This window comes from Xiphias gladius, chromosome 9 (genome assembly GCF_016859285.1).
Source record: "Xiphias gladius isolate SHS-SW01 ecotype Sanya breed wild chromosome 9, ASM1685928v1, whole genome shotgun sequence".
In the NCBI taxonomy this organism is placed as follows: Eukaryota; Metazoa; Chordata; class Actinopteri; order Istiophoriformes; family Xiphiidae; genus Xiphias; species Xiphias gladius.
In genome coordinates this window covers 12,739,534-12,764,493 of record NC_053408.1, presented here as the reverse complement: position 1 = coordinate 12,764,493, position 24,960 = coordinate 12,739,534, and the positions used below count along the sequence as shown (strand labels likewise).

General features: G+C 40.1%; 3 protein-coding genes and 1 long non-coding RNA gene across 8 annotated transcripts; 1 reads left to right on the top strand and 3 right to left on the bottom strand.

The window, feature by feature from the left end:
• Positions 1–3,004: 3,004 nt before the first annotated feature.
• tbx6 (T-box transcription factor 6) lies at positions 3,005–6,994 on the bottom strand. Its single transcript, XM_040135873.1, has 8 exons — positions 6,925–6,994; positions 5,954–6,167; positions 5,514–5,781; positions 5,262–5,405; positions 4,927–4,997; positions 4,769–4,827; positions 4,360–4,651; positions 3,005–4,262 (listed from the first exon to the last, which is right to left on the bottom strand). Exons 1-8 carry the CDS (start codon positions 6,992–6,994, stop codon positions 3,005–3,007), a joined length of 2,376 nt encoding a protein of 791 aa, XP_039991807.1.
• On the top strand, positions 6,257–8,666 carry LOC120794644. Its single transcript, XR_005708147.1, has 3 exons — positions 6,257–6,803; positions 6,939–7,044; positions 8,206–8,666. It is a non-coding gene; the product is annotated as an uncharacterized LOC120794644 (long non-coding RNA).
• A 1,576-nt stretch (positions 8,667–10,242) lies between these two features.
• On the bottom strand, positions 10,243–15,263 carry nif3l1 (NIF3 NGG1 interacting factor 3-like 1 (S. cerevisiae)). 5 transcript variants are annotated; one of them, XM_040135878.1, is made up of 7 exons: positions 15,179–15,263; positions 13,092–13,714; positions 12,745–12,901; positions 11,962–12,085; positions 11,516–11,654; positions 10,797–10,880; positions 10,243–10,685 (listed from the first exon to the last, which is right to left on the bottom strand). In XM_040135878.1, the coding sequence occupies exons 2-7, from the start codon at positions 13,702–13,704 to the stop codon at positions 10,501–10,503; spliced, it is 1,302 nt and encodes a 433-aa protein (XP_039991812.1). In that variant the 5' UTR covers positions 13,705–13,714; positions 15,179–15,263; the 3' UTR covers positions 10,243–10,500. The 5 variants fall into 5 exon arrangements, with proteins under 5 accessions (XP_039991812.1, XP_039991813.1, XP_039991811.1 ...); XM_040135879.1 differs by having other exon boundaries at positions 15,175–15,229; XM_040135877.1 differs by lacking the exon at positions 15,179–15,263 and adding an exon at positions 15,105–15,177.
• Positions 15,264–19,107: 3,844 nt separating this feature from the next.
• cabp5a (calcium binding protein 5a) lies at positions 19,108–21,704 on the bottom strand. The gene is made up of 7 exons (XM_040134721.1): positions 21,633–21,704; positions 21,078–21,127; positions 20,547–20,577; positions 20,194–20,337; positions 19,857–19,966; positions 19,539–19,686; positions 19,108–19,359 (listed from the first exon to the last, which is right to left on the bottom strand). The coding sequence occupies exons 1-7, from the start codon at positions 21,670–21,672 to the stop codon at positions 19,331–19,333; spliced, it is 552 nt and encodes a 183-aa protein (XP_039990655.1). The 5' UTR covers positions 21,673–21,704; the 3' UTR covers positions 19,108–19,330.
• Positions 21,705–24,960: the final 3,256 nt, after the last annotated feature.

Sequence of the window (24,960 nt, the reverse complement as noted above, 5' to 3'; positions counted from 1 at the left end):
AAAGTTCATGTTGGATCAATGTTGGATGCCTCCCCCTTTTTTTTCCCCATCGAATATATAAATTTGGCAGTAAATGGCAATTCTAAGCAGAGATTAAGATGGTAGACCCTTCAAAAATGGGTCAAATACGATTATCAGCCTTCAGCTCACTGCATCTATTGTTATGATTATGTTTTATAAATTAGAAACAGAGTTATGCTCCATTAGGGATATTGCAATCAGGAATATTACAATTTTTGTACAAGCTTTTGTGAATGCTCATATAAAAACCCGTTACCATTAAGTTAGGGACTATTTAATGAGAACAAGAGGTTGGTTAAGACCAAGCAAAACAGCCAAGAAAGGAAATGATTAACTGCTGCCTGCTGCCATCCTTCACATGTATCTCTGACCGGACAGACTGAAAGTCCTCTAACATCACTCAAATGTTTGCTATGCTGACCCTGCTGACGAACCAGGCATGAAAATACTAATCACAAAATGAATGGGGCTGATAGAGGTTTACCTGTTTCTCAGCTTCATAACTAAAGGGTTGTGGGCTCTGAGGTCCTCAAGTAATCATGCAGTAATTAAGATGGTCTAATTCAGTCAAAACAATCTGTTAAAAACCTTTATTTCATCAGACCTGTAGTAATTCTGAGTTTAAAACTAATGTCCATCCAATGCAGTTTGGTATAGAAATGGAGATTATTTCCCAAATATATACCCAAATATTTTTATTTCATCAAGCAGAAGTGATTGGGTGCTGGAAGGAGGGAGGTCAGAGGATGGGTTTGAGCAGGGAGTTGGCTAAAAAGATAAAACACAAAAATATGTGTATCTGACATATTTTCACAATGTTTTTGTCTTTATGTTACTCTAACGCAGTTATCCTGCAAGGAATTGCTTGACATTTTGGGACAGGGCCGAGAAAATCGATACCACCTTTCCTTTCATGTCTGTACATTCAGTATGAAGCCAGGGATAAGGAACACCTAGTTTAACTTAGCACAAAGACTGGAAGAAGTTGGAAGCAGCTAGCCTGGCTCTGTCCAGTTTTCATGTGGCAGATGCAACCTTACTTTATTTTAATAGCAGCTGTTACCGGAAATTGTGCCTCGATGGTATTTAGAAAGACGCGCAAATTTGTAATGAAAAAATTTCATCCCACAGATACAGAGAGGGTCACAAATTTTACTAGTTAGCAGAAATTGTAATGCAAAGCTCTCTCTGTAGAGCACAAGCACCTCCCTTGTAAATATCTGGTCTACCCATTGGTCTTTTTCATTTAGTTATTCCTCTATTGAGGAAGCTGCATCACAGAATCTGACAGAGATTTCAGTACAATGAAATCCCCGCAAATTTCTGACCCCATCTGAATACAATGGCGGCACCATGTTTGGTAGCTGTTAAAGTATGTACTTAAATGTTAAACTGTAAATGTTATAGTTGAGTAAATTAAGTATATAATAAATAATAAAATAAAATAAATAATAAAAATGTTGCAGTGGCATTTTAGCTAATTTTCCTAATCAGGCCACAGAATCTGGCGAAACACTGGCCAAGAAATAGTAGTGCGACACTGATAGCTATAAAGCTACAGCTAATGATAGATTTAACGTGTTAATTAGTGAGCTTTACTGGGTGTACAGACACAGGGACAATTGCATACAAAGTCAACCAAAAAATGCGATTAGAAAAAGGAGAGAAACACAAACACGCAGGCAAAATCTCACACACAGGGTCAGCGCGTGCATTGCTAGCTAGCTTAATGTGAATGAATGCAAAGTGGCTGTTGGCGACAAATGAACCCGAACTACGTAAATAATCCAGTAGTCAAATTTGCACAATTGATTCTTTGATAGAAAATGAGAAAAGTACGTGGGTTTATCATTTAAATATCATTTTTACAGAAGAATTCAACTGAAACCCAGATTCAGCTCAAACAGGTTGTCTGTGTCTTATGTAACCTGCAATGTAAACAGAAAACAAGGCTTCAGTCTCTTCATGACCAAAGATGGTAGGAATGTAATGGACTAGTGTTGATTAATGAAGTTAAGTTGTTGGGCTCTTGGTTTCCTCCTTCCTATACATATGCATGTGAATGTATGTTTGGCAGATTGATCATTGGATGGAACATATATGTTGATATGTACTGACCAACCAGAATGACTTTCTTTGTGCTCTAGAAAACTACAACTGATTAAGTTTGCTCTCTGTTCGGAGGGACAGGGGTGTTTTGCCGACTTGTGTAAGTTGCTGTCTCCTATTATTATTGATCAATAATAATGACATTAATATTCAAATCCATCAGTGTTTGTGCTTTAGTTGTGTCTGTGTCCAGAATGTTTACAGAATTTCCACCACAATTCAAAGCAAAAAAAAAAGATCCAGTTTCTGTCTGAACTGTAGAAGTGCTGGTAGGTGGATTTTTGTAAACATTAGATAGAGTCAGGCTAGCTGTTTCCAACTGTTTCCAGTCTTTATGCTAAGCTAAGCTAACATAACCATCCCCTGGTGGTAACTTCCTTTCTAGTCACTGGCAGTAGCTTGATATTTAAAGGACAAATAGGAGTGGTATCGATCTTCTCATTGAACTTTTAGCAAGAAAAGCAAGTAAGTGTATTTCACAAAATGTCAAACTATTCCTTTAACAGAGGACTTTTGTAGTGATTTGTTCAACAGGTTATCCAAAGATCTAGAGTTTTAGTAAAAACAGAGAACTCAATTTTTAGTCTATACAGTCAGGTTTCAGCTTAAAAGAATTGAACAAAAGCCTGTAAAAGATACATTTTTATTTTCCACACTGGAATGATATTTGAAATGAAAATCTTCAACAGCTATTTACAAATTTGGATCAATTTCATTAATCTGTTTATCAGCTCAATTCTTAGGAAGACACACACACACACACACACACACACACTCACATTACATTAGGCTACTTGAACTAATGCTACACATTGCTAAAACCCCTAAAAGCGCTATAAGGCGAAAACATTTTGTCAACATTAACACTGCTGTTTTAAAACACAGGTCTTGTGCTCATATCCAGGTACGACCCCTGGGCGTGGGCTTGGCCATGCTGGTGTTGTCTGTACAGATGCATGAAAGGGATTGAGAGGGATGAATGAGGGTCCTGACACAGCCGGAGAGGGTAGGAGGGAAAGGCTGGGTAGAGGGCTGGGGGAGGGGTGGAGGAGGGAAGAGATGGATCCAGCTGAGGGAGAAGAGATGGGTGGTGCAATACCATCTCTGGGCGATAGGGGGCAGGGGGGTTGAACTGAGGGATGCCACCTATTTCAACTACAGGGTATGAGGAGGTGGAGGAGGACGCAGAAGGATTCGGCAAGTTTTGAGGATGGGCTGTTGGCGGGAGCGGTGGGGCAGAGGAGACGGACTGCTGGAAAGAAGACGAGACAGCCAAGCCAGAGGAGGGTTGGAAAGGAGGGTGAGGAAGGGAGGTTGATGTATGAGTGAAGGAGGAGGGAGGGAAGGCAGCAGCGAGGGAGGGAGCTGGGGCTTGGTGGCTCAGATTTGGGTGGTGCAAGGCAGGGTGGGCAGGGCCTGGAGACACATTCGGAAACGAGAGATTTTGCATGTGTGGAGGGACAGAGGGGAAGGCAAAAGATGGGGGGGCCCCATGAGTGGGTAGGGAGCATGGCAGTGTGGGAGCTGGTGGTTGGTTTTGGATGAAGAGTGGCTGAGCAGAAACTGGAGCAGGATCAGGATTTGTAGGCAGGATATTCGGATAGATAAATCCTGCTGAGCTTTGATCGCTGGGTGAATTATTTCCGCTGGTAATAGGTTCACCCTGCAACGCCTGACTGGGCTGGGTGACCAGAGAATGAGCGGATATTTGGTCCTGCAGACCTGACTGACATGTGGAAGATGGGGCAGGAAAGGAGGCGACTGTAGGCGTGTGGGGGCCGATCGTCTCTGGGATGGTGTTATAGGCGTTGGCGGAGGGGGAGGAGGAGGAAAGGAGTGGCTGTGGTGAGGAGGAGTTGGAAGGAGGTGGAGTGGGGAAGGTGAAGGAGGTCTGCTGCAGAGAGGGAGTAGTGGAGGTGGAGGAAGAGAGTGTGGGTGAAGAGGAGAGAATGGAGGGATAGTCAATAGGAGGGATGGAGGGCTGCGGATCAGATGTATCTGAGGGGTCAGGGACAGGGAGGGAGGAGAAGGAGGAGGATGACTGAGGAAGAGGAGCTGAGGGGAAAGAGGAGGAACTGGCCTGAGCAGCAGGGAAGCTGGAGGTATAAGCTGGATCACCCATAGTGTCTGATCTGTGCAGGAGAAAAGGAAATAAGAATTTAATTAGATTCAGCATAGAATTAGATAGAGCATTTATTATCTTCATATATATATATCACGCACACCCACCTTTCAATTATACTATTTGCCACCTCACTTCCCGGTGTGTCCTGCATCCCACTGGCCATGGAGATGCTGATGTCAGACATCTGGGATGCCATGAATGCCTGACCGAGGTCTAGAGGCTGCTCTGGGACCAGCGTGTCCTGATAGGAGGGCTCTTCTGGTCTGAACCCACAGGAGGGATCAGCCAGAGGTGGCAGAGAGGCCAGAGCGAGGGCCTGCAGGTCTGTGCCGGTGCTGGTGGTGGTGGTGGTGGGCTGCGGCAAAAGCTCAGTAGAGTCGCATGGGTCACAGTTCACTGAGAGAGACAAGATGGAGAGGTGGAGATCTTTCACGAGCAGCCATTAACTGTAACACTAATAATACTATTCAAGTTATTAATTTAAAATGGTGTAAGTCTGGTAATCCCATTTACCAATATCCAAGGTTTCTGTCAAGACAGACATTTTGCGCTTCTGTCTTGCATCTCTTTGTCTGCAGAGAAAAAGAAGGAGTTTAGATTCTCCTTAATATATGTATGCAACAATATAAAGTGTATGCATCTGTATGTGTGTGTCTCTGTGTGGCCATTACTTTTTGCTGTTCATGCCATCCTCTCGGAAGCCTTTAGCGAATGGGTTGGAGTTGATCTTCAGCTCCGTGATCTGACAACAACAACCAAAAAAATGCATTTTTCGCTGGGTTTATGTTCTCCTTCCTTCTGGCCTTGGCTCTTTTTTCTCTTCATTTTGCATTTTACAGAGTCTGTTATTGCTCGGAGAAATATGGTCAGGGCACTGACCATATTTCAGACTGCTGCTTGAGATACTGGTGCATTGAAGTCATGAACTGCACTCGTTCCAATTCATTTTGTAAAGGAACCCTAGCCTAATCTTTAATATAGAAATATAAATGTAGTGTTACTGTACCTTGTTGTTCTGGTAGGCGGTTACTGTGATAAACTGGGTCTCAGGGAAAACAAACGAGTGCTGTCCTCCGCCCCACCTCAGCACGTCTCTGGCTTCAATTACGTGAACTCTGGGCTGATAGCGATGCAGCGAGTGTAGGATGATCTGGAAATAAAGCAAAAGAGATCGTCTCAAAATGCACCATAAAGACAAAATCTACAGTGAAGGTTTTGTACTCTACTTGTGTTGTGTCACCCAGTCTGCAGTACTCACATGTCCGTGTGAGTCCAGTGTGTTGTTGGTGAGCTTGGCATAGTGAAACGAGATGGTGCGGCTCTGCCAGTGAGCACCCGTGGCGGGGGATTCAGGGTGGATGAACACCCGGTCCGGTAGCCTTGCCTCAGCCCCACCAACAGCCTGCCAGCCGCCACCTTGGAAACGATAGCGGGAGTTGTCGCCTGGGATGATGTCCAGGAGGAGGATGTAACGTAGAGATGGATTCAGGCCCGACAGCTTCAACCTCAACCCGGGAAACATCCGTCTAGGGGAGTAAGGACAGTGGAGAAAGTTACAAATGTCACCTGTTTGTGTATTGTCTAGTTAGTGTGGGAGAATTGAAAAATAAGGATAAGAACAAGGATGCAGGAGCAGAGTGTGAAGTCAGAGGTCAAGGGTCGGTGGCCACACACATGCACTCTACAGTATCCTCTCACCTGCCCTTCTTTGTGATGATCATTTCTGTGCCCACCGAGCTGAACTGTTTCCATAAGGACGCGTTCTCCAGCTCCACCTTCACCTCATCTTTTTGGGTTTTGGTCGCAGGCTCGTTGGGGGCAGGGGGAGGGGCCAGCAGCCTCGGGGGCAGGGCTTTGGCTGCAACGTCACAGGCGGGAGGGAACAGCGGCATGTGGGCAGGAGCCTCCCGGTCTGAGAAAATATTGAAATAGTAAAAACTTAACAAGAACAGAAGATCCCATCAAGTAAGTGCACATATTTACCGAATATAAAGTTATAATCCTTAAGATTTTGATGGAATCAAAACCCATTTTGATGTCATGGTGAGCATTTTTTTTTCATTCTCCCTTTCTATAGTAGTTTTCATCATTAATGGCGGAGTCCACCATTCAATTAGCCTACCTACGCATACCTACTACGTGAGTTTGTGCTGTTGCACCGTAAACAGATACCCCAGTGGCTCTTCTGTTGCGTTTCTTTGAGTATTTGACGTCATATCAAACCACACTTGCTATCACCACGGTAACCACGGGTGTTGCCAGATCAAATCTTAAGGAATACAATCAATGTCTAAAGAGCTAAGAAAAAACAATTATTTGGCCGCCACGGAAATAAATTAGTTTGCATCTCAATCCACTTTCCTTTGTGCCTATCTGATAACAACCCGATTTGAGTGCCTTTAATGTAATTAATTTATCATGAAAGCTAGATATTCTATCCGGGATCTGCACATAACTTCCCCGTCACCCCACCCCTGCCTTTGCTAAATGACACTTACTAGCTTCAATTACGGATGCAGTGGTTGTTCCTTTAAAGAGAGGTTGGTGGGTAAGAATCTTTTAGGTACACCAGTAAAATCTTGGATAAACATTCAAAATTGTTGAAGCAAACTGTTTAAAAGCATTGAAACACTTTTTTTTTTTTTTCATGCACACACTCTCCCTCTCACCTCTGTAAAAGCAGTCTCCGATCCGTTGTGGTCCCAGAGTCAAACTTGGGTACATCTCCACGCTCAGCATTCTCTTTGTCGGTGTTTGTCCCTTCACACGTCCTCTTCACCTGCTCCAAAGTAACATTTCACTCTTCAGCTCTTTTTGTCGCCTCTGTTTCTTGTGCAGATTTACTTTAGCTGACTGAAGCTAACAAAGTATTATCAGTCTTGCTGTACTCGAGACCTCTTCTTAAAATTTTCAGTCCTTGGCCTTATTTCTGTTCCTGTCCCTCTGCCAGCCTTTGCTACAAATGCCCACAGTGACTTGCTCTGTTAAATAGGTGTGTGGGGCTTCACACATTAGGGCCAAATGGCCCCATTTTCACATAGCTCTTCATTTGCCTCCCTGTCTCTCCACCCTGTCCCCTCATCTTCCCTTATGTCCCTATTCAACAAACACAAACAACACTGGTTATATCGAGAGGTGATTAGAAAAATCTAGGTTATACTTTAGTTTATAGAAGGAATTAATGTAATCTGTGTTATTTCATGTCAGTAGAAGTAGAACAAGGGCCTTTACTCAACTGCTGTTTTGAGTTTTTTGGACTTTACTTGGATATTTTAACTTTATGGTGTTTTATAATTCTTTTTCACTACATTTCGGGGCAACATTTTACTTCACTGCAATTATTTTACAGCTGCAAAACTGATAATAATAATGATAAATAAAGGTTATTTATATAGGACTTATCAAAACCAGAGGTAACAGTGCTTTACAAGGACAAAATAAAAAGAACCAGAAAAAAAGAAAAAAAAACATCCACCTTACTTATTAATTTTACATATAAACCAACACTCATGCAGACAAATTTAACCAATTGAATATAGTGTTATATATATAAATACTACATACTCTTTAGATTACCATTTTACAAGCAAAACATAGAATCAGCTAATAAAGTATGATGTATTGCCATATGTTAAACTACCCTAACTATATAAAGTAGGTAAAATTTGCTCCACCTCAACCAGCAACATTTTAATGTTGCTTACACATCAACAATTATATGATATACTATATACAGTTTTTTGTTGATGTTGTTGCTAATACTTCTGTACTTTTAAAGGACTGACTTTAAGTTGAGTACTTTTACATTGTGCTGATACTTTACTAAGAATGTAATAACTATTGTAAATGTTCCTCAAGTTTCAAATGGCATCCACATAAATGTAGTAGTTTACTGGAAGGCCCCCTGCGGCTGTTTGATGACCTGATGACATGTTTCTTCCTCTCAGCAGTCTGCCTGTTAGTCCCTCTCTGCAGGGAGTCGGGCCTTGAATGAAGCTGGAAGAGGAGGACACTTTGGCCGATGGCTGCATTTTGGCCACTCCACAAACACGAGTGTGTAAAAGTTTATATGTAGGTTTGGATTAAGGCATGAGCTCAGTGTTACAGCTGAAGCTGGCCAACCGTTTCCCAAATCATTTAACACCGGAACTGCTAAATGAATCGATTCAACACAAATTCTGCTGTTCCTGGGTGGGACGTTTGGTGAGCAGACAGGATTCTCTAGTTAAAACACATTAAGACACAGCAACGTAGACCACACAGACGAACCTCTGTTGATAGTACCAGACAGTTAACTGGTTAGTATGAGCAGCAGTGGGTATTCAGAGCCTTTGCTTAAGTGAAAGTAGCAATAGCACAATGTGAGAATACTTCCCAACAAGCAGAAGTCCTGCATTCACAAAATTACTCAAGCAAAATGACAGAAGTGTTATTAGATAAAGATACTTAAAGGAACAGGTCCCTTTATGAAGCAGTATTGCTCCTGTTGGTGTTGTATTATTATTTATTATGTTAGTGGATTAATATTACTGATGCATTAACATTTATAGGAAAATATCGATATTTTCCCTCTGAAATGTAGTGAAGTATAAAGTAGCACTGAATATAAATATGGTTTGAGATGTCTTCAACTCAAAAAAATTCAACAGCTAACGAGCAGAAGAAAAGTACTGATCTTCCTTGTTTTATATTTTTTTGGCCGGTAATTTTCTGGCTGTTTTCAGCAAGTTCCCCATTCTCCTTTTGATGCTGAAACTTGACTTTCTTGAAGCGACGATGCTTTAATATGGAAGCGGTAATCTGACGCTTTTAGGAGGACTTGTCAACAGACCATAAAGGCTCTTTAGCAGAGGATTACCCTGACATCACGAGCAACTTCGGTGATCGACAGGACAAACTGTGTGGCGTTATCTCTGTGTGGATGATTTCCTGTGAACAGTGTCTCCACATGTACCAACAGGAAAAAGAAAACTCTCAAACTTACAAAAAAAAAAAAAAAAAAGCAACTGACAAACACACCCCAAATCTACCTGCTCATAGACATTCCTGCCGATATAAAAGTGACAGCTGGCGTCACTTTACGGGAGTTAAGTATAAATGTTGTTCTAGTTGTTGTTTTCCTTCTCCATTTGTGTGCGTGTGTGTGCTGGGGAGAGATAAAAGCTAGTGGGGACTGAGGGGAAGTGGAGGTGTGAACACCACACTGAGACAAAGGTCATTACCTTGATGGGGGCAGCGAGGTGTGTGTGAGACATCTCAATGTTTTTACGAAATGACAGGTGTGTTCGAAGGCGCTGCAGCCACCAGACTCTGTAACAGCCGATAATGAGGGCTGTTACTTGTTTTGTGGTTTTTACCATTACCGGGCTGGGGGACAGGTAGTGTGTGCTGTTTACAGTGCATTAAGAATTACCACAGGCCCGCTCTTTGACATGCATGTGCTAAGTGGTTTGATGTCCACCTTTATTTGGTTACCGAGGTCTAAAGGTCAGCTTGCAGCAAACACTTGATTTATACTTTGATGAGTAAATTTATCACTAAGAATTTATAGGATGTGTCTTTAAATTCTCATTGTTTGCTCAGATTGGCGCAGATGTTCCTCCTGTTTGAAGAAGCACACAATGGGAGCCGGTCAGATTTCCTCGATCATGTTTATGCTGAAACAACAAGCCTGTCAATCTGATGATTACTTTTTTTTTCCCGTGTGCACGCTGCAAACACTCTTCCTTTAAAGGAAAATGTGTGGATGCTGAAATTCTCTCTCCACTCCGACGAAGGGCACACTTGATGTCACTGATTATCGGGATTAAAACACATCAAGTGCTGCCCCTAAATAAATCCACTGCATGCACAAACCACATGCATTCAGATTACAGATTACATGCTTCAGTCCATTTTTTTGATCAACTGGGTCCCATTTTTATTAAGACCCAACCAAAAATAAACGATAAATAGTACAACATGTACCAAGGAAGCACTTTTCATCATTAAATGAGGCACAGTTTTATGTTTTCAGAAATACTGTTCTACTGTTTTACAGCCACTAGACAGCTTTACATAAAGAGCGTGAATGGAAAATAGGGTTTTTTATGCAATCGCTACACACATATTGTCACACATATACTGTGTAATTGCAAAAAGTAGACATTACTTCTATAAGAAAACAAATACTCCGATCAAAACATCTGCAATTTGCCCAAAAAAGGATGATGATTCAGGTCTAGTGCAACTACAGCTCAGACTGTTCAGACCACTTCCAGAGGGTCTCTGTCAGCCTTCGACACCACCACAGTGAAACTTTCAGGAAGACGCACAGCCAGCCTCTCCCTGAACACAGCCAGAAAACCCCGCTCACTGTTGCTGTGATCACTGAGGAGGACGCTGGTTCCCTTCGCCACAGCGTCCAGCACTTCATGGTGGGACATCTCACCTGAAAAATGGATATACTTTAACATCTGTAATTACACCTGCAGGCATGACATTAGTCATACACAATCGTTCTGTATGAAAACTAAATGTAATTTTTAGTTAAAACCTCTACCTGTGATGTAGAGGTCTGCTTTGACCCCATTCAGTACTGAGGCCCCCGATCCAGCACACACAGCCACAGTACACACAGAGGACTCTAGAAAATATTAGAATAACGAGTTTATTCATCACTCTTACCGCACTTTTAGGGCTTGCTCTAAATGTGAACTGTTAATTCACAGAGAATCCAAGTCCAGCCTGACATCTGTGGCAGTGCTTGCTATTTATTTCAACATTCCGAGTGAAGACTCTGAGGTCTCAGGTTTCTGGACACGGCCTTTATCACGTGCTTGACCACATTTTTTAAAAAGGTGTTTCTTTGAGTTACGTTTGCTTGAAATATGGTCTATATTTGTGTAATTTGTTATAATAAAGCTGTGTGTTTGCCCTTTTGGTGAACAACATTTGTCACAGTATGTGTTTCTTAATATAGTGGTTTGGTTTGTTCATCTCTTCATCTAAACTATGTTACATTTTGACCCTGCAGGTTTTCATGTCAACCCAACTCTACAATGGTTGAATATACCAATGATCTTACTCCTCTTTGATTAAATTTGTACTAATTTGTGAAACCAGCTGATTTGGTGTATTCTAGCTATAAAAATCACAGACTCTTCAAGACATCTACGGGGCCCAGCACCTGACTAACTGCTAAGTGTTTCTTCACACTGTGTTTTTTTTTTACCTCATATACCAGGATAACAGCCTGCTGTGTGTATACGAGGTCATTACCTAGCGTCTGCCCTAATCCTAGAGCCAAACGGAGATGATTCAAACCCAGGTGAGACTTCATTTTTTGGATGGCTGTTGCCACGGTTACTGGCTGGTTCAAAACACTCAGTCGCCCTTGGCCGTGGCCCAGGAGAGGGGGCTGTGGGGAGTGACACGTGGAAGGCTTAGTTATAAAAGTAACTACTATGCATGTAACATCATCAGTAAATCATATTATAACAATCCATAACTGCTTTGTTATATGTAGAGGGCAGTTTTTAAAAGAAATCAATATCTTTCCATCTTCAAAATCCATTCTTTTACCCTTCTTGTGTTTCTAAGATAATTGGTCTCCTGCTTTATTTCTATAAGAAATATGGATTTCAATCTAGATAAAATGCTGTCTGCTGAGGTTTTCCTTGTTCTTTAGTTCATCTTGTGATAGCAGTGACGTGTTCATGCTTTACCTTCTCTAACTTTAGGATGCAGAGGGACTGGCTGGGAGTGGTGTGTTGTAACAGAGTTTGGACAATGGGGGTCAGCGCTGAGTCACTGCAGGTTATACTGACATGGATCCCACTGATGTCTGGTCTGTCATGAGGGCACATAAACTATCATTCCCCAGTGCAAAGTACCTTAGTAGTAGTTTATAACCTACAAATTCTGTATACCTTACATTACTACTGACCATGTTCCAATTGACAAAAATGGTTAGTTTCTGTTCTTTTCAGTATGCTGTCATCATCCAGACTTGCTGAAAATAGGTAATGCATTACTTTGTTGTTAAAGTCATGCTACCTGCTTGTGGTAATGAAGGTGCTGGAATCTTTGTTATTCAAGGTGTGAAAATCGACTCTCGAAATGCTCAGTGGCTTGAAAATTTAAACCCAGAGCAATAAACCAATACTGGCGGTTGTGAATACAGTAGCACTGGCTATTTCTTCATTAAAACTGACAGTCCAGTCTTGCACAAACACAGTTTTCAAAACAGTTATCACAACCTTAAAAAAAAAAAAAAAAAGCAGATTAAAAGCGAACTGTGTTTGATTAACGGGAAGTTTCTGCAAGATGATTTCACGCTGTATGGAACGGAAGGAAATTACAGTATAGGTTGCTTGAATGAGAGGAAACTAACTGCATATTTTGGAAATTGTCTGCAGTAATGTCACATATATTAAACTTTTAGATAAAAGGCCACCAATATGATCCCAATGAATACAAATATTGCTCTATATAAACCTATAAACGACCTGCTAATTGAATGCTGTAGTGTTGTTCCACCATCACAAGCCTTCAGTTCCTCCATGACAGTGTTCAGTTCCTCTGTGCTCCTGACCATGAATTCCAGTTTGTGACTGTGGGAGGCGCCACTGAGGGCCTGACTCACCACAGACACCTGGCCGCTACCTGTAAATCAAAGACAGACACCGAAGATGGAAAGAAAAACACTCAGGGGATGAGACACTGAAACTTGGTCAGAATAGGAGACCAGTGGGTCAGCATCATGTGTCCCAACATTTTAGCTTGTACCATCAAATATGCAAGTACCATGAGTACAGCATGTGTGACACTTTTTCCATTCGGAATGACCTCTTACCAAGTCCCCCAACCAGCCAGTCGTTTACCCCTCCCCTAACACTATCCCATGAAGTGTGAGGGGAGAAGATCACTATCCCGGCCTCCACTGCCCGCATGGCCAAACGTTGCTTCCAATCTTTCTGAACTAGACGTTTGATTGGCCGAAACAATGGAGGGTGATACGAGATAATGAGGTCACAGCTCATGTTCTCTGCTTCCTCCATGACAGCATCTGTAAGGTCGTTGGTTAGCAGGATGGTTTTAACAGGTCGAGCTTTGCTTGGCTCGACCAACAGGCCAACGTTGTCCCACGACTCAGCAAGTGACAGAGGAGCAAGCTTCTCCAACACCTTCAGAACTTCTTTAAGCTCCATCGGGCCTGAGCAGTGAGAAGAATGAGAGAAGGAGCGGGTGGGGGAGAAATGAACAGATGGGTGCAGGGGAACTGAGGTTTGTCGGCTTGTCAAGAAGCTGTGACTGTGAGTAGGTGAAGAGAGAGATGGAGGGATGGAGGAAACCGTTGAGGCAGAAGAGCAGAGTGCAGAGGGTGAGAGCGAGCTCCTCCTGGTACAAAGTCTTCTGTAGGTGGGCGATAAAAATGTCCAAGAGAGATTTCTACATGCAGTCAACATCAGTTAAGACCTGTGTGGATAAAAGAAAAAGAAATACAAAATAATGTTCAATACACCATCAAGAGGACATCATTCTAATGAACAAACATGAACCTGGGATTCATTGTCCCACAGAGGCACAACGATTATTGAGCGGATATGTTGATTAATCAACTAGTCAGAAAAATTATCGCTGAAAATAATTGAATTGGTTAAATCATTCATCAATCAAAAATGCCAAACATTCACTGATTCCAGTTTCTAAAATATGATGATTTGCCGTAGGGCTGCATCTAACAATTACTTCTATTATCTATAAACCTGTTGATTATTTTCTAAATTAACTGATTAATTGTCTGGTCTATACAGTTTATAGTGTATATAGTGTTTTCAGATTGCTTGTTTTATCTGACTAACAGTGTAAATTCCAGATATGTTCAGTTTACCTTCACATAAGACAACAAAAAGCAGCAAATCCTCAAAATTGAGAAGCTGAATGTTGAACATTTGGCATTTTTGTTAGAAAGCATTACGACTGATGATCAAAATCGTTACAGATTAAATTAGTTGTTGGTGGACTAATCAATTGCTTCATCTCAAATCTTTCAATTTTTTTCTTTTTTATTTCATTATTAATTGAACACTTTCTGTTTTGGGTCAAACAAGACAAGCTAGCTGAAAGTGTCACATTTATTTATTCACTGTTTTCTGACATTTTATAGATATAGAACATTTAATACATAATAAAACGATAATAATATATTATTATTATTATTATTATTATTATCGGTGAAAGCTTATTCTATAATTAAAGTAGAGTAGAGCTGCAGGGTGCAGCCTGAGAGGATGGCTTAACTGATGCAAGGCAATTTATCAACAAGTCCAAAAAAGCGTTTCATTACTGTCCAGACAAGTAGTACATTAAAATCAACTGGTGATAAACGGACTGGTTCCTCCTAACTGGTTCAATTTTGTTCCACCTTCCAAACTGAAAACACCCCGAAACCCTTTCAGCCATCCCACTTATTATTAAATCTGGTCAGGAAAACCTCCAAGACTTCATCCAAACTGAATCACCGGTCTCCGCAGTCAGCGGCAGGTGCGTACTGGATGATCTCTGAATGAATAGTGGACTGGATGTTTTTTTCCAGTACCTTATCTAATGAGAGAGACAGTGAAGATTTCACAGCCTCCAGTCTAATGTTCAGCCCACCCTTGTATTGAATAAATGTCATTTCAAACCCTCCAACATGAGCTACAACTAGAGAGGTGAGTGCTGCAGAGCATGCAGCTAACAACACAGCTAGCCTGTTAGCCAACATTAGCTACTAACACACAACAACTCGACACCGCTATATTTAAAAGACACAGTATCAACGTATCAATACGGGCACGAGTGAGCCAATCATCATTTCGCTCGCCTTACACCTCAGAAGACAGACACGCTGCTGAACACCTTTCTCCCGGAGTAACAGAGAAGGAGCAACTCACTTACTAAAGTGCAATGTCCCCATCCGGCTTCCGTTCCTTAATGCGACGTTTTGATTGGACAGCTGAAATGTCAGCCACCGTTATTATAAATACTCTGTGCAAAGTCTGCAAAGTCTGTGGTTTTATTGCATTACTGCTAGCGGAGAGACCACGGAAACGCCTCTGTCATAGTCAAATATAAGCAGTATTTCACCTTATGGTGGATAAAGTACATAAATTAAAAAATCCACTTAACAATTCACTTCAACACAAATATTCAGTAAAAATCCATCTAAACATCATTTAGGAGACATTGAAAGTCTAAAATGAAAAATTACACACTAGTGAAATAATAACTACAGACAGCTCTTTAAGACAGATTGAGTCATCACACCTACTGAGATGCAATACTCCTTCATCTGCCAAACCAATACTGCACAATTTCACAAATAAATAAAAGTGGTGTGAAATGGGCGTTGTTTAGATGAAACAGAAATCAGGCTTGAACTTATGGTTTAAAGAACATAGAAGTAAGATATTAGCCTTAGACCCTGGACTCTGAAGGATACGCTTTTTTGTGATCTGTTATGATACTGAATTTAAATTCTGGTCAGTAGGCCACAACTGCAGAAAGTGCATTGAGTAAGTAAAGTAAAACTTTATTTGTGTAGCCCTTTCCAAAACGAAAATTACAAAGTGGTTCACATTAAAAGCATGAAAAAAAGCATGATAGAGTATACAAAACAGAAATGGAGACAACAACAAAAGCAACTAAAATTTATTTTACAAAAATGACATATAAGTGAGGGAAGTGTAAGTGAATTTGGAAAAGTTTCTTAAAACAGTTTCAGTTATGTCTACTGGTACTTTGCAGGAACAGATTAATATTTTAATTCCCAATATATGTCAGTTCTCAGACTTGAGAAAGCTGTAAAAATGATTACATTAAAAATGATTGGAACAAAACAGCCTGAGTGTTCATTACTACAACTTGTAGTGATTGCTGAAAAGTGGTTATTACTGAAAAATGATCTTTTTTTGAAAAAAGAACATGGGTGAATTTAATCAGTTGAAGCTGAGTGGATTTACTGATCATTTTATTGTAATCTGGCTGTCAGCAACACATACACACACAAAATGTCCTTATCCCCACAACAGATGTGTCCTCACAGTCAGTTCTTTCTATGACACTTCTAATAAGGTAGTACCGATAAACATCTTGATGATAGTATCATAGTTTTTAAAAAAAAAAAACTTCAGCACAGAGCCAGAGATCCAGTTAAAAATCACATTGCACAAGTTACAGAAGTTGGTAAATTCGGATTTAGCTCAATTAGTGAAAAACACGTTAAACCAGAAGCAAACACTATATAGGTCTTGGTATTACGTAATACTGTTCAAACGTAATGTTATAAAACAGATTCACAGAACAGGAAAAGACTAGATGACTTTGATAAGCTGCATTAACTCTCACAGGGCAGTTGGTCCAGCAGAGGATACCCAGGGTGCGCCTGCCACTTCTCAGAAGGATTACCGAGACGTTTGGAATAAACAAATAAAAATCCTGACACAAATACAAAGACAGAGAGGAGGGTTATCAATGTTGGGAGATTATTAAAATGGCAGTTCTCATCATGGGCACGACAAGAAGCTGCTGGGTCGAGTGGCTAACTCTGAATTGAGTCCGGGAGCGACCGAGAGAGAGATTATTGTGGATTAATGCAGTAAAGGTCAATGCTGGATGTTGGGATGTTGGAGGGATCAGGGAAGGATCAGGCCTAAGGCTGGGCAGCACGCATTACAGCATCTGATTTTTAAACCCCCCATTTTAAATGGGACCCCTCTTCAAACACCCCCACGTACATTACATGTACATTAGTACACAAATAAAAGCAATTAAACATTGTAAATCCTTCCTAAATTAATGTTTCTCTCTCATTTTCACGTGGACTGCCTCCCCACACTAAAGAGTAATTATTTTCACCACGAATAACGAAAAAAATGTTACTTATCCTTTAAGCATATTGGCACAGCTATCCCCCCTTGTATCCAATCTGTGGAGTGCCATTGACAGATGTGCGTTTAGTTTTAAGGTCTGTGTGCTCAGAGAGAGAACAGCTTCACTTTTGTTAATTGGTACTATAAGCTCTCATGCCCCATCTGTCCGTCCATTTGAAGTTCTGTCCAGTTTGTCATTCAATAACATCTGTTTGTGAGAGTGCAGTGTGTCCCCATCCGCATCCCTAAATTCCCTCAATCCAGGTATTTAATCTCAGCTGTGCTGGCTTTGGATCAATTTGACACAGTCTTGGAGATAAGCCAGAAGAGAGCCTCTGTCCACAGGTCTTTGTATCAGGGTGGGAAGTGAAATCTGTGGAAATTCTGGTGCAAATTCGAGACAACTTTGATATTTTTATTGACGTGTTGACTGGTAAAATATGCACAAGCTGCTATTCCAGATCTGATCATAACTGTGTACCAGTGGAAATAAACTATCAATGCTAATGAGCAGTGATTTGCTATGATTTTTTTCTGGGTAAGGACAATGTTTTTTTCACACAGACTTTTAGTAAACAGCTAATACTCCTAAAATCTTTCCCACATTTTACCCGCAAATTTTCAAAGACAAAAACAACTTGTACTGTGAATTGCCAAATTCAAAGAATTGCTCTGTCTGTGCTCTTTAAAAGACTTAATTCTGGGACAAACACATTTTTTTGTCCTTTTTTTGCACCTAAAACCTAGAAACATGTTATACGCGAGTCATTAAGTTATAATTTTTAGATGATGTTTTAAGAGCGGCACTCTTAAATCAGTGGCCTATCCATTTTTGGTCACACAATCTCTTTATCCTCATGTCCTTCCAAAACCAGGGCAGAGAAGTTACCCAATCCTCAACATCTCTGCCCACAGCACAGCAGCATCACTGATGCTTTTGGTTTCCAAATCCCCTCTTTGCCACATGAAACCCGTAGATTCGCCAATTCATTATAGAAACCAGCGAGTTGTGTATTATCATGCAACGTGATTTATTACGGAAGTCATGCTTTGCTTGTTAGTACTCAAGCAGGTGTTACTAATAACATTAACAGTGGCTCCGTTTCTATTCAAGTGTGACAGTGAGCCAGCATGCACGATACCAGGACCCAAAAACTGAAGAAGCTCAATGGAATTCAGCCATCATTAATTTTATTATTCATACTTATGCTTTACCTACTGCAACATGTCAAAAAGTTTTTCTTTGAAAAAGGCCAATTAGCTCGACTGATGAATTTACCTCTTGAGTCAGACAAACCTTTGGATTAAATTACAAGGTGTTAAGCCTCTTTATTTTCTGATTACTTTGCCGAATTATTAGGTGGCCCTTTAGTCTTTCGTCTAAGACCACTTATGGGAAAGTGGTCTCAGACTTTTTGACCCCGCTGTATGTGACAGAGTCAGAAGTCAAATTCCTGCAGACCAACTGCTGGAAATTGTTGTCCCTGGCATCCCGTCAGGTGGCACAGGAAACTCATGTGCAAAGTTTTACGTATATTTAGATGTTTTATTCTGTTCTTTGCCAAACAGAGGCAGATTTCTGGCAATAATCCATTACCAGGATTTAACTTGTTGGATTCCATCCATAAATGAATGAATGATGTAATCCAAGGAGTTACATGTTACAACAAGTCCAGGCTACCGCATATGTACATATACACAGTAGTTGCGTAACTGTTAATACTTGATAACTTTATATCTAACTTTGCATTATAACATGACTTCATTTGAGACAGTAGTGTCTGAATAATTCAGTAAGGATAAACTTATTCCATTACCAATACATACATTTCAGTTCAACAAAACAATCCAAATGACTTTGTGTATATACAATATTTATCATCAAACAAAAGAATATAACTCTATTTGTATATCACAATATTTTCAATACAATTAAATCTAAAAAAAAGTCTCAGTACATGATTGTCAATCTTTGCATAGCTCTATATTCTCTCTGAGAATGACTTGATATTGCTTGACTTTTCTTTGCAGCACTAAATTTGAGTTTTAACATTATTAGGTTTGGTCTGAATTTGTGCAAGTTAATCTGTCAAAGAGCTTTAGAGAACAGCAGCATTATTATTTATGCATGTCCGCAGATGTGCAAAGGTACTTTCTTGATTGTCATTCTCCTCGACTGTCATTGATGGGACATCATTCTGACGAACTCTGCGGGGATGACGAGAGCGTAAGTCAGTTTACTGTGTAACAAGAAATGCATGAACAAAGTCACATTTATTCTAAACCTGACGAATGTCATAACGCCTTTATGTTGATAATATATGTGTTTTAGTGCTGTGAAGCTTATTATTGATGTTATGTCACTGTATCTAAAAGCCAGTTTGTACCTTCAAAGTCTACTGTGCCATCTCCGTTGTCATCTGCTTCTTTCACTATGGCATCTATCTCTCTTCGACTCATGTGCTCTCCCATCAGCTTTGTCATGGCTGACCGCAGCTCCTCTGTTGTTATCTCTCCATCTCCGTCCATGTCGAACTAACCACAGACAAAAGAAAATTTAAAAAGCAGTCAGTCAGTACATAGTTTTTCTTGAGTGGTGGGTGAGTGAGTGGTTACTAGGCAAAATCTGCCCATTGAAGCGGCTCATTTTCTTTAAAAACAAAATCGGAGTTCAAGGAAAGTTTATCGAAGGCGTCCACTCTCACCTCTTTAAAGGCATCTTTGAGCTCCTTCATGCCAATCATCCCAGCCGTTTCTGCCAGAAGCTTCGGGGTCATCAGTTCTACAAAGTCCTCAAAGTCAACTCTGCCACCAACTAGCGGGAAAAATAAAAAAATTGCAGGAATTGAAAAAACATCTGTCATTTTTTGTTAGTGCTGAAATTGCATAATTTGCAGTACGGCAGCTGTCCATCTTAATAGTTTTGACCAAGTCCTATGTCACATGGCATGTCTTTGGGGCTGTATCACCTTTGCAACAAATCAGCCACTACCTGTAGAGTTTTGAACCCATTTTAATAAATTATGTTCAGTAAGGACTTACGGTTCATGTTGATGTTTTGGCTCAGCTCAATCAGCTCCATCTCAGTGGGCATGTAACCCATTGTCCTCATCAGGTTCCCTAGGTCCTTGCAGCTGATCAGCCCGTCCTTGTCTTTATCAAACTCGTTGAATGCATCACGCAGCTCTGCAAAATACGGAATTCACAGAGTCAGGTAAATGGCAAAATTAAACATTTGGGCTCAACGGACAGGTGAATGTATGAAATGTACAAGGTGTAAGATGGGGAAAAAAAGACCTCTCAGAGGATTGAGTAGGTCAAGTAATGAGTTTAATCTGCATTTTATGATGAAAACATTAGAGTTCAACAATTCCAGTGATAAGAATTTCACTTACCATCAATCTCATCATCAGCTAGTTCTCTTGACTGCACAAAGAGAAAAACAGTTGGTTAAGTCCAGTGCTGTATGGACATTTATAACAAACACTGTTCCCTGTAATACTGTACGATACGACCATAAAATATAGCAGCTGTTAAAAACACGAAAAAACCCAGAAGGAAAATTAGCTACCAGCCCATCTACCACACAATTAACAAAATGAATGTTTTATTTATTTTTAAAGATATTCCAAAATGAATTAAATGGCACAGTAACAAAGAGATTAAACTGCGGAATTTTCTGATGGCATGGATTTAGGAGTAGATTATGCCCATACTGGCAGGTGGGCTTCGTATGGGCCAGTACCATTATTGGTAAGCAATAGGAAAGAGCAGGCTCTGTGAGTCTAAATCTCTTGTCATTTTATCCTTTTACCTTTTGGGTTATAATCCTGTCAACCTTTCATAGCAGTTTGCAAACATCAGCATAAACCAAAAATGTGAAAAAAAAATCAAGAATGTGAAAAGGCTATTACTGCTGTACTTACAATGTTTTTCCCTCCCCGCAAGAAAATGCACGCTGCCCCAAAACTCATTTCTGCAAGCAGGAAAGACAAGAGAGTGACCTGTAATTATGACAATTTATGAACTCATATAACTCTTTCTGACACAATACAGTGCTGGGTGGTGTTTGTCAGAGCCAGAGAGTCAGGATTAAGACAGACTGAGTAGTCTGGGTTCCCTCGGAGGGACTGAACACTATGTCCTATGTCTGAACTGTGTGTGTGTGTGTGTGTGTGTGTGTGTTTATTTTCTTTTTCTGAAATTTTTCAAAAAAATTTCTCAAAGGTATTCTGATCGATTTACAACAGGAGAGAATTTACATTTTGACACCACTGCTAATACTACAAGAACAGTGTTAAAAATACTACCTAGACCAATTAGGTAAAATGATACTCTTTGCTACAATAATTAAAGTGATCAGTTATGTGCCAAATAGTGATCATTATTTACATCATTTTCTTTGAAGGTTATAGACCATTTTGTCTGAGTTGAATAATATAATTAGAATTAAGTGTCAGCGTGTGGTAATTTGCACTCACCTTCCTCTGGTGATTTCTGTTCATCAGCCAAACGCATCATACACGAGCTCTGAAGCCGAGACTCAGCAGCTGACCTGTGCAGTGCAGAACGCCCTCTGTCTTCTGCCTGTTTCTTAATCTTCTTCTCCAGTATCAGTTCGGTCCCTCTTCAGCCAGGACAGCCCTGCCTCTCAGTGTGTGGCGGCTGCGTCTGCCCAGCCTGCCGGGATGCGGGGAGGTTGTACGAGGGGAGGTGTGGCTGCATCCAGGGATGTACGCTCGCGGGGAGGAGTCAGCGGTGTGACGGGAGGACCACAGCTTCATGTGTGAGCTCAGGAGATGCAGCCCTGGTTTCCAGCTGAGTGCTGACATCATAGTGTATATAATACTAACACCTGAAACCACGGCTGACAGAAGAAACAGGACACTATCAGTTTACAGGTTAGGGTCTAGAGTTGCTTGTTTACAGCTTGCGTCCTTTCTTTTTACTGTGAATTAATTACAGCATACGTCTATTCACTGAGTTTTATACAGCAGATTCAACACTGTTTAAGTACAGTATAAAAACAACATGGCTTCTAGTATCTTGTTTTCATTATTGATTAATCTGTCGGTTATTTTTGCAATTAATCACTTAGTGTTTTAACGTGTCAGAAAGCAATGAAAACTGCCCATCACAGGGTCTTAGAGCCCAAGGTGACATCTTTAAATTGCTTGTTTAACTCGAATGACAACCCAAAACTCAATAATTGTTGTTGCTGATTATTTAGCACAGCACTAACAAGCAAAACATTTTACTCACTACATGTAATTATTAATTACATGTAGTGACTAAAATATAAATAATAATTCGAAAAAATCCAAATGTTGTCCAGGTTTTTGTTCCATGGAAGAGGTCAGTTTCTCATTTGCATTTGTCTCGTTGTCTGGTTATTATTTGTTTGATTTTACTGAATAGATATGTTGTCATGTACATTTTGATATATTTTTCATTGCTCACCTACAGAATCTGAATTTATGTAATAAAATTACTGACCATAATCTTGTAATATGTATCGCTTTTATTTCCACTTCACAAATAACATTTTCTAATGATGATTAAAGTTCCCAGAGTGTTCATTTTGATGAAAAAATTTTTGATTAATGTACTTTTTTTGTAGAGGTGCATATGTGACAGAAACGCAAACAATGTTTTTGGGCAAATAGCCTGTCAAACGCCGAATATTAGAGGTGTGTTTTATGCAGCCTCAAATTTTTCCGGATCAGGACACTCATTGCAATTCTTTTTGGGTCAACTGAATTGTCTCTACTGGGAAAGAGTGTATTTATATATACTCTAAGAGTGTATTTAAACAAAGTAAAATTTTTAATACATTATGACAATATGTTAAATCTGGAGTAATTGTAGATCTTACACTGTTGAGTTCAATTAATACTGACATATAAAACTGAACACTCCAAATCACAGGCTTTATTTTTTTCTGTTAATAAACAGATGACAGTGACACTATAAAAGAAAACAGACTCATCTGGATCCTCTACCCATTGTTTTCAAAGAGCGTAAAATAGATGTTGGATGTATGATGTAGGAGCCACCGGCCGATTACAGCTAATGTCCCCCAGTGTGATAATCTGTATTAGTATTGGTTACATTTGCGTGACAAAAAAGATTATTTCGTCCATGAAACACTCTGATGACAATGTTTGGGATTAATGCCTCAAGGTCAATCTTCAGGATGTAAATGTCGAGTCTGAATTAACTGGCTCAGCACCGGGTCTTGATAGTGTGCGCGTCCTCTGCTCTGACCTCTTCCCCTCTGCCTGCCTCCCTGTTATGTAACTTCATCAAAAATCTGTTTGCATAAGAAACATAATCCGATGGGCTATGCAATGGGAACTAGTAAGTTTTATTATCTTTTTTCCTCCCTCATTTCAGTGGGCCAGCTGAGAGGTTGTGCAAGGCCACGACCACTGCTTTGAAAAGATGCCTGTGGACTAGAGGGCATGAGGAATATGAGGAGAGTATAAATGAAAACTGAGAAGAGGAGGAAGGTAGAGTGGGTGGTAAAAGGTTAAGGGATGTATAGGTTTTCTCTTCGGGAATGAGAGAAATTAAAAAGGGTTAGGAGTTAAAAGATGAATGAAAATGATGTTACACCTTTGGATTACTAAAAAGTTAAGATGTCATTACAACACATGGAAGCGTAGAAGTAGTCAGAAGACCTTTACTGTGGAGACTTCAACAGTCAGCCTTGTTAAATAAATCACTGTAAATCCCTGGGGTTAAGAAAATTTGCTGTTATTTCAGCCTGATAACTGATGACACTTTGGCTTTAACAGGCTCCAGGAAAAGGTACAGAGGAAAAATGTTTGGTTTTATTGTGTGTTTTGTGCATGTGGCATGTCAGCTAAAAATGCATAATACCGAGATTATACCGAGTGGATTACGAGTGCATAGGCCGGGCCAAATAAACCATATGTGCGATTGTGATGATGTGTGTCTGTGTATCAAACATCAGAGATAGTTTGATACCAAACCAACTTGACAGAAGGAAAAGTTCAAAATCCTTTCACATGAAAAGGCATTTGAAATGAAAATATCAGTGGGTGGTGATATAAGAAGTGTTCTGGTATATGTTGACATTTGGACAGCTAAACCCCAAATAACATATCTATGGCAAGTCATAAATGGCAAAGGCCCTTGGTTATTTTAAAGCACATAGGCAAATCTCTTTCGAGAAATTTTAGTAAAAGACAGATGGAAAGAGCTGGTAGATCACGAATATACTTTATATTTCACAACACAGGCTGAATATTATGCAATAGTTAACAGATATCCTTTGCATCTTTATTTCTTAGCAGGGATTAAATAATACTCTGTCATCGCAACATCTGTCACTGTTAAAATGGATGTTTTCCCAATCTGTATGACACCAGGTTGTAGGTGCAGGTGATTTTAGTAAAATAGCTCATGAATGTTGATTTGTTTTAGGATTAAAAGTCAAATTGTGAACACACATTTCCTCTAATTTTTGAAATACTTTTCATGATGATGTTAATTGTCAGTGGTAGGAATTAAATACATTTACTCAATCACTTTGCTTAAATTCAATTTTGAGTTATATGCTTTACTTAACTACTAACTACTTATTTCCCATTTTATGCCACTTTATTCCACCTGTATTTCACTACATTTCAGAGGAAAACAATAACAATGGAATTATCCGAGAGATTCAGTTTCTTGTTACTTCGCAGATGCAGATCTTAAATAAAAAAAAATGTCACCTTTTTTTTCTATGATTCTTTATTACAATACATAAACTACCCGCTCATAATAGGCTACTTCTGT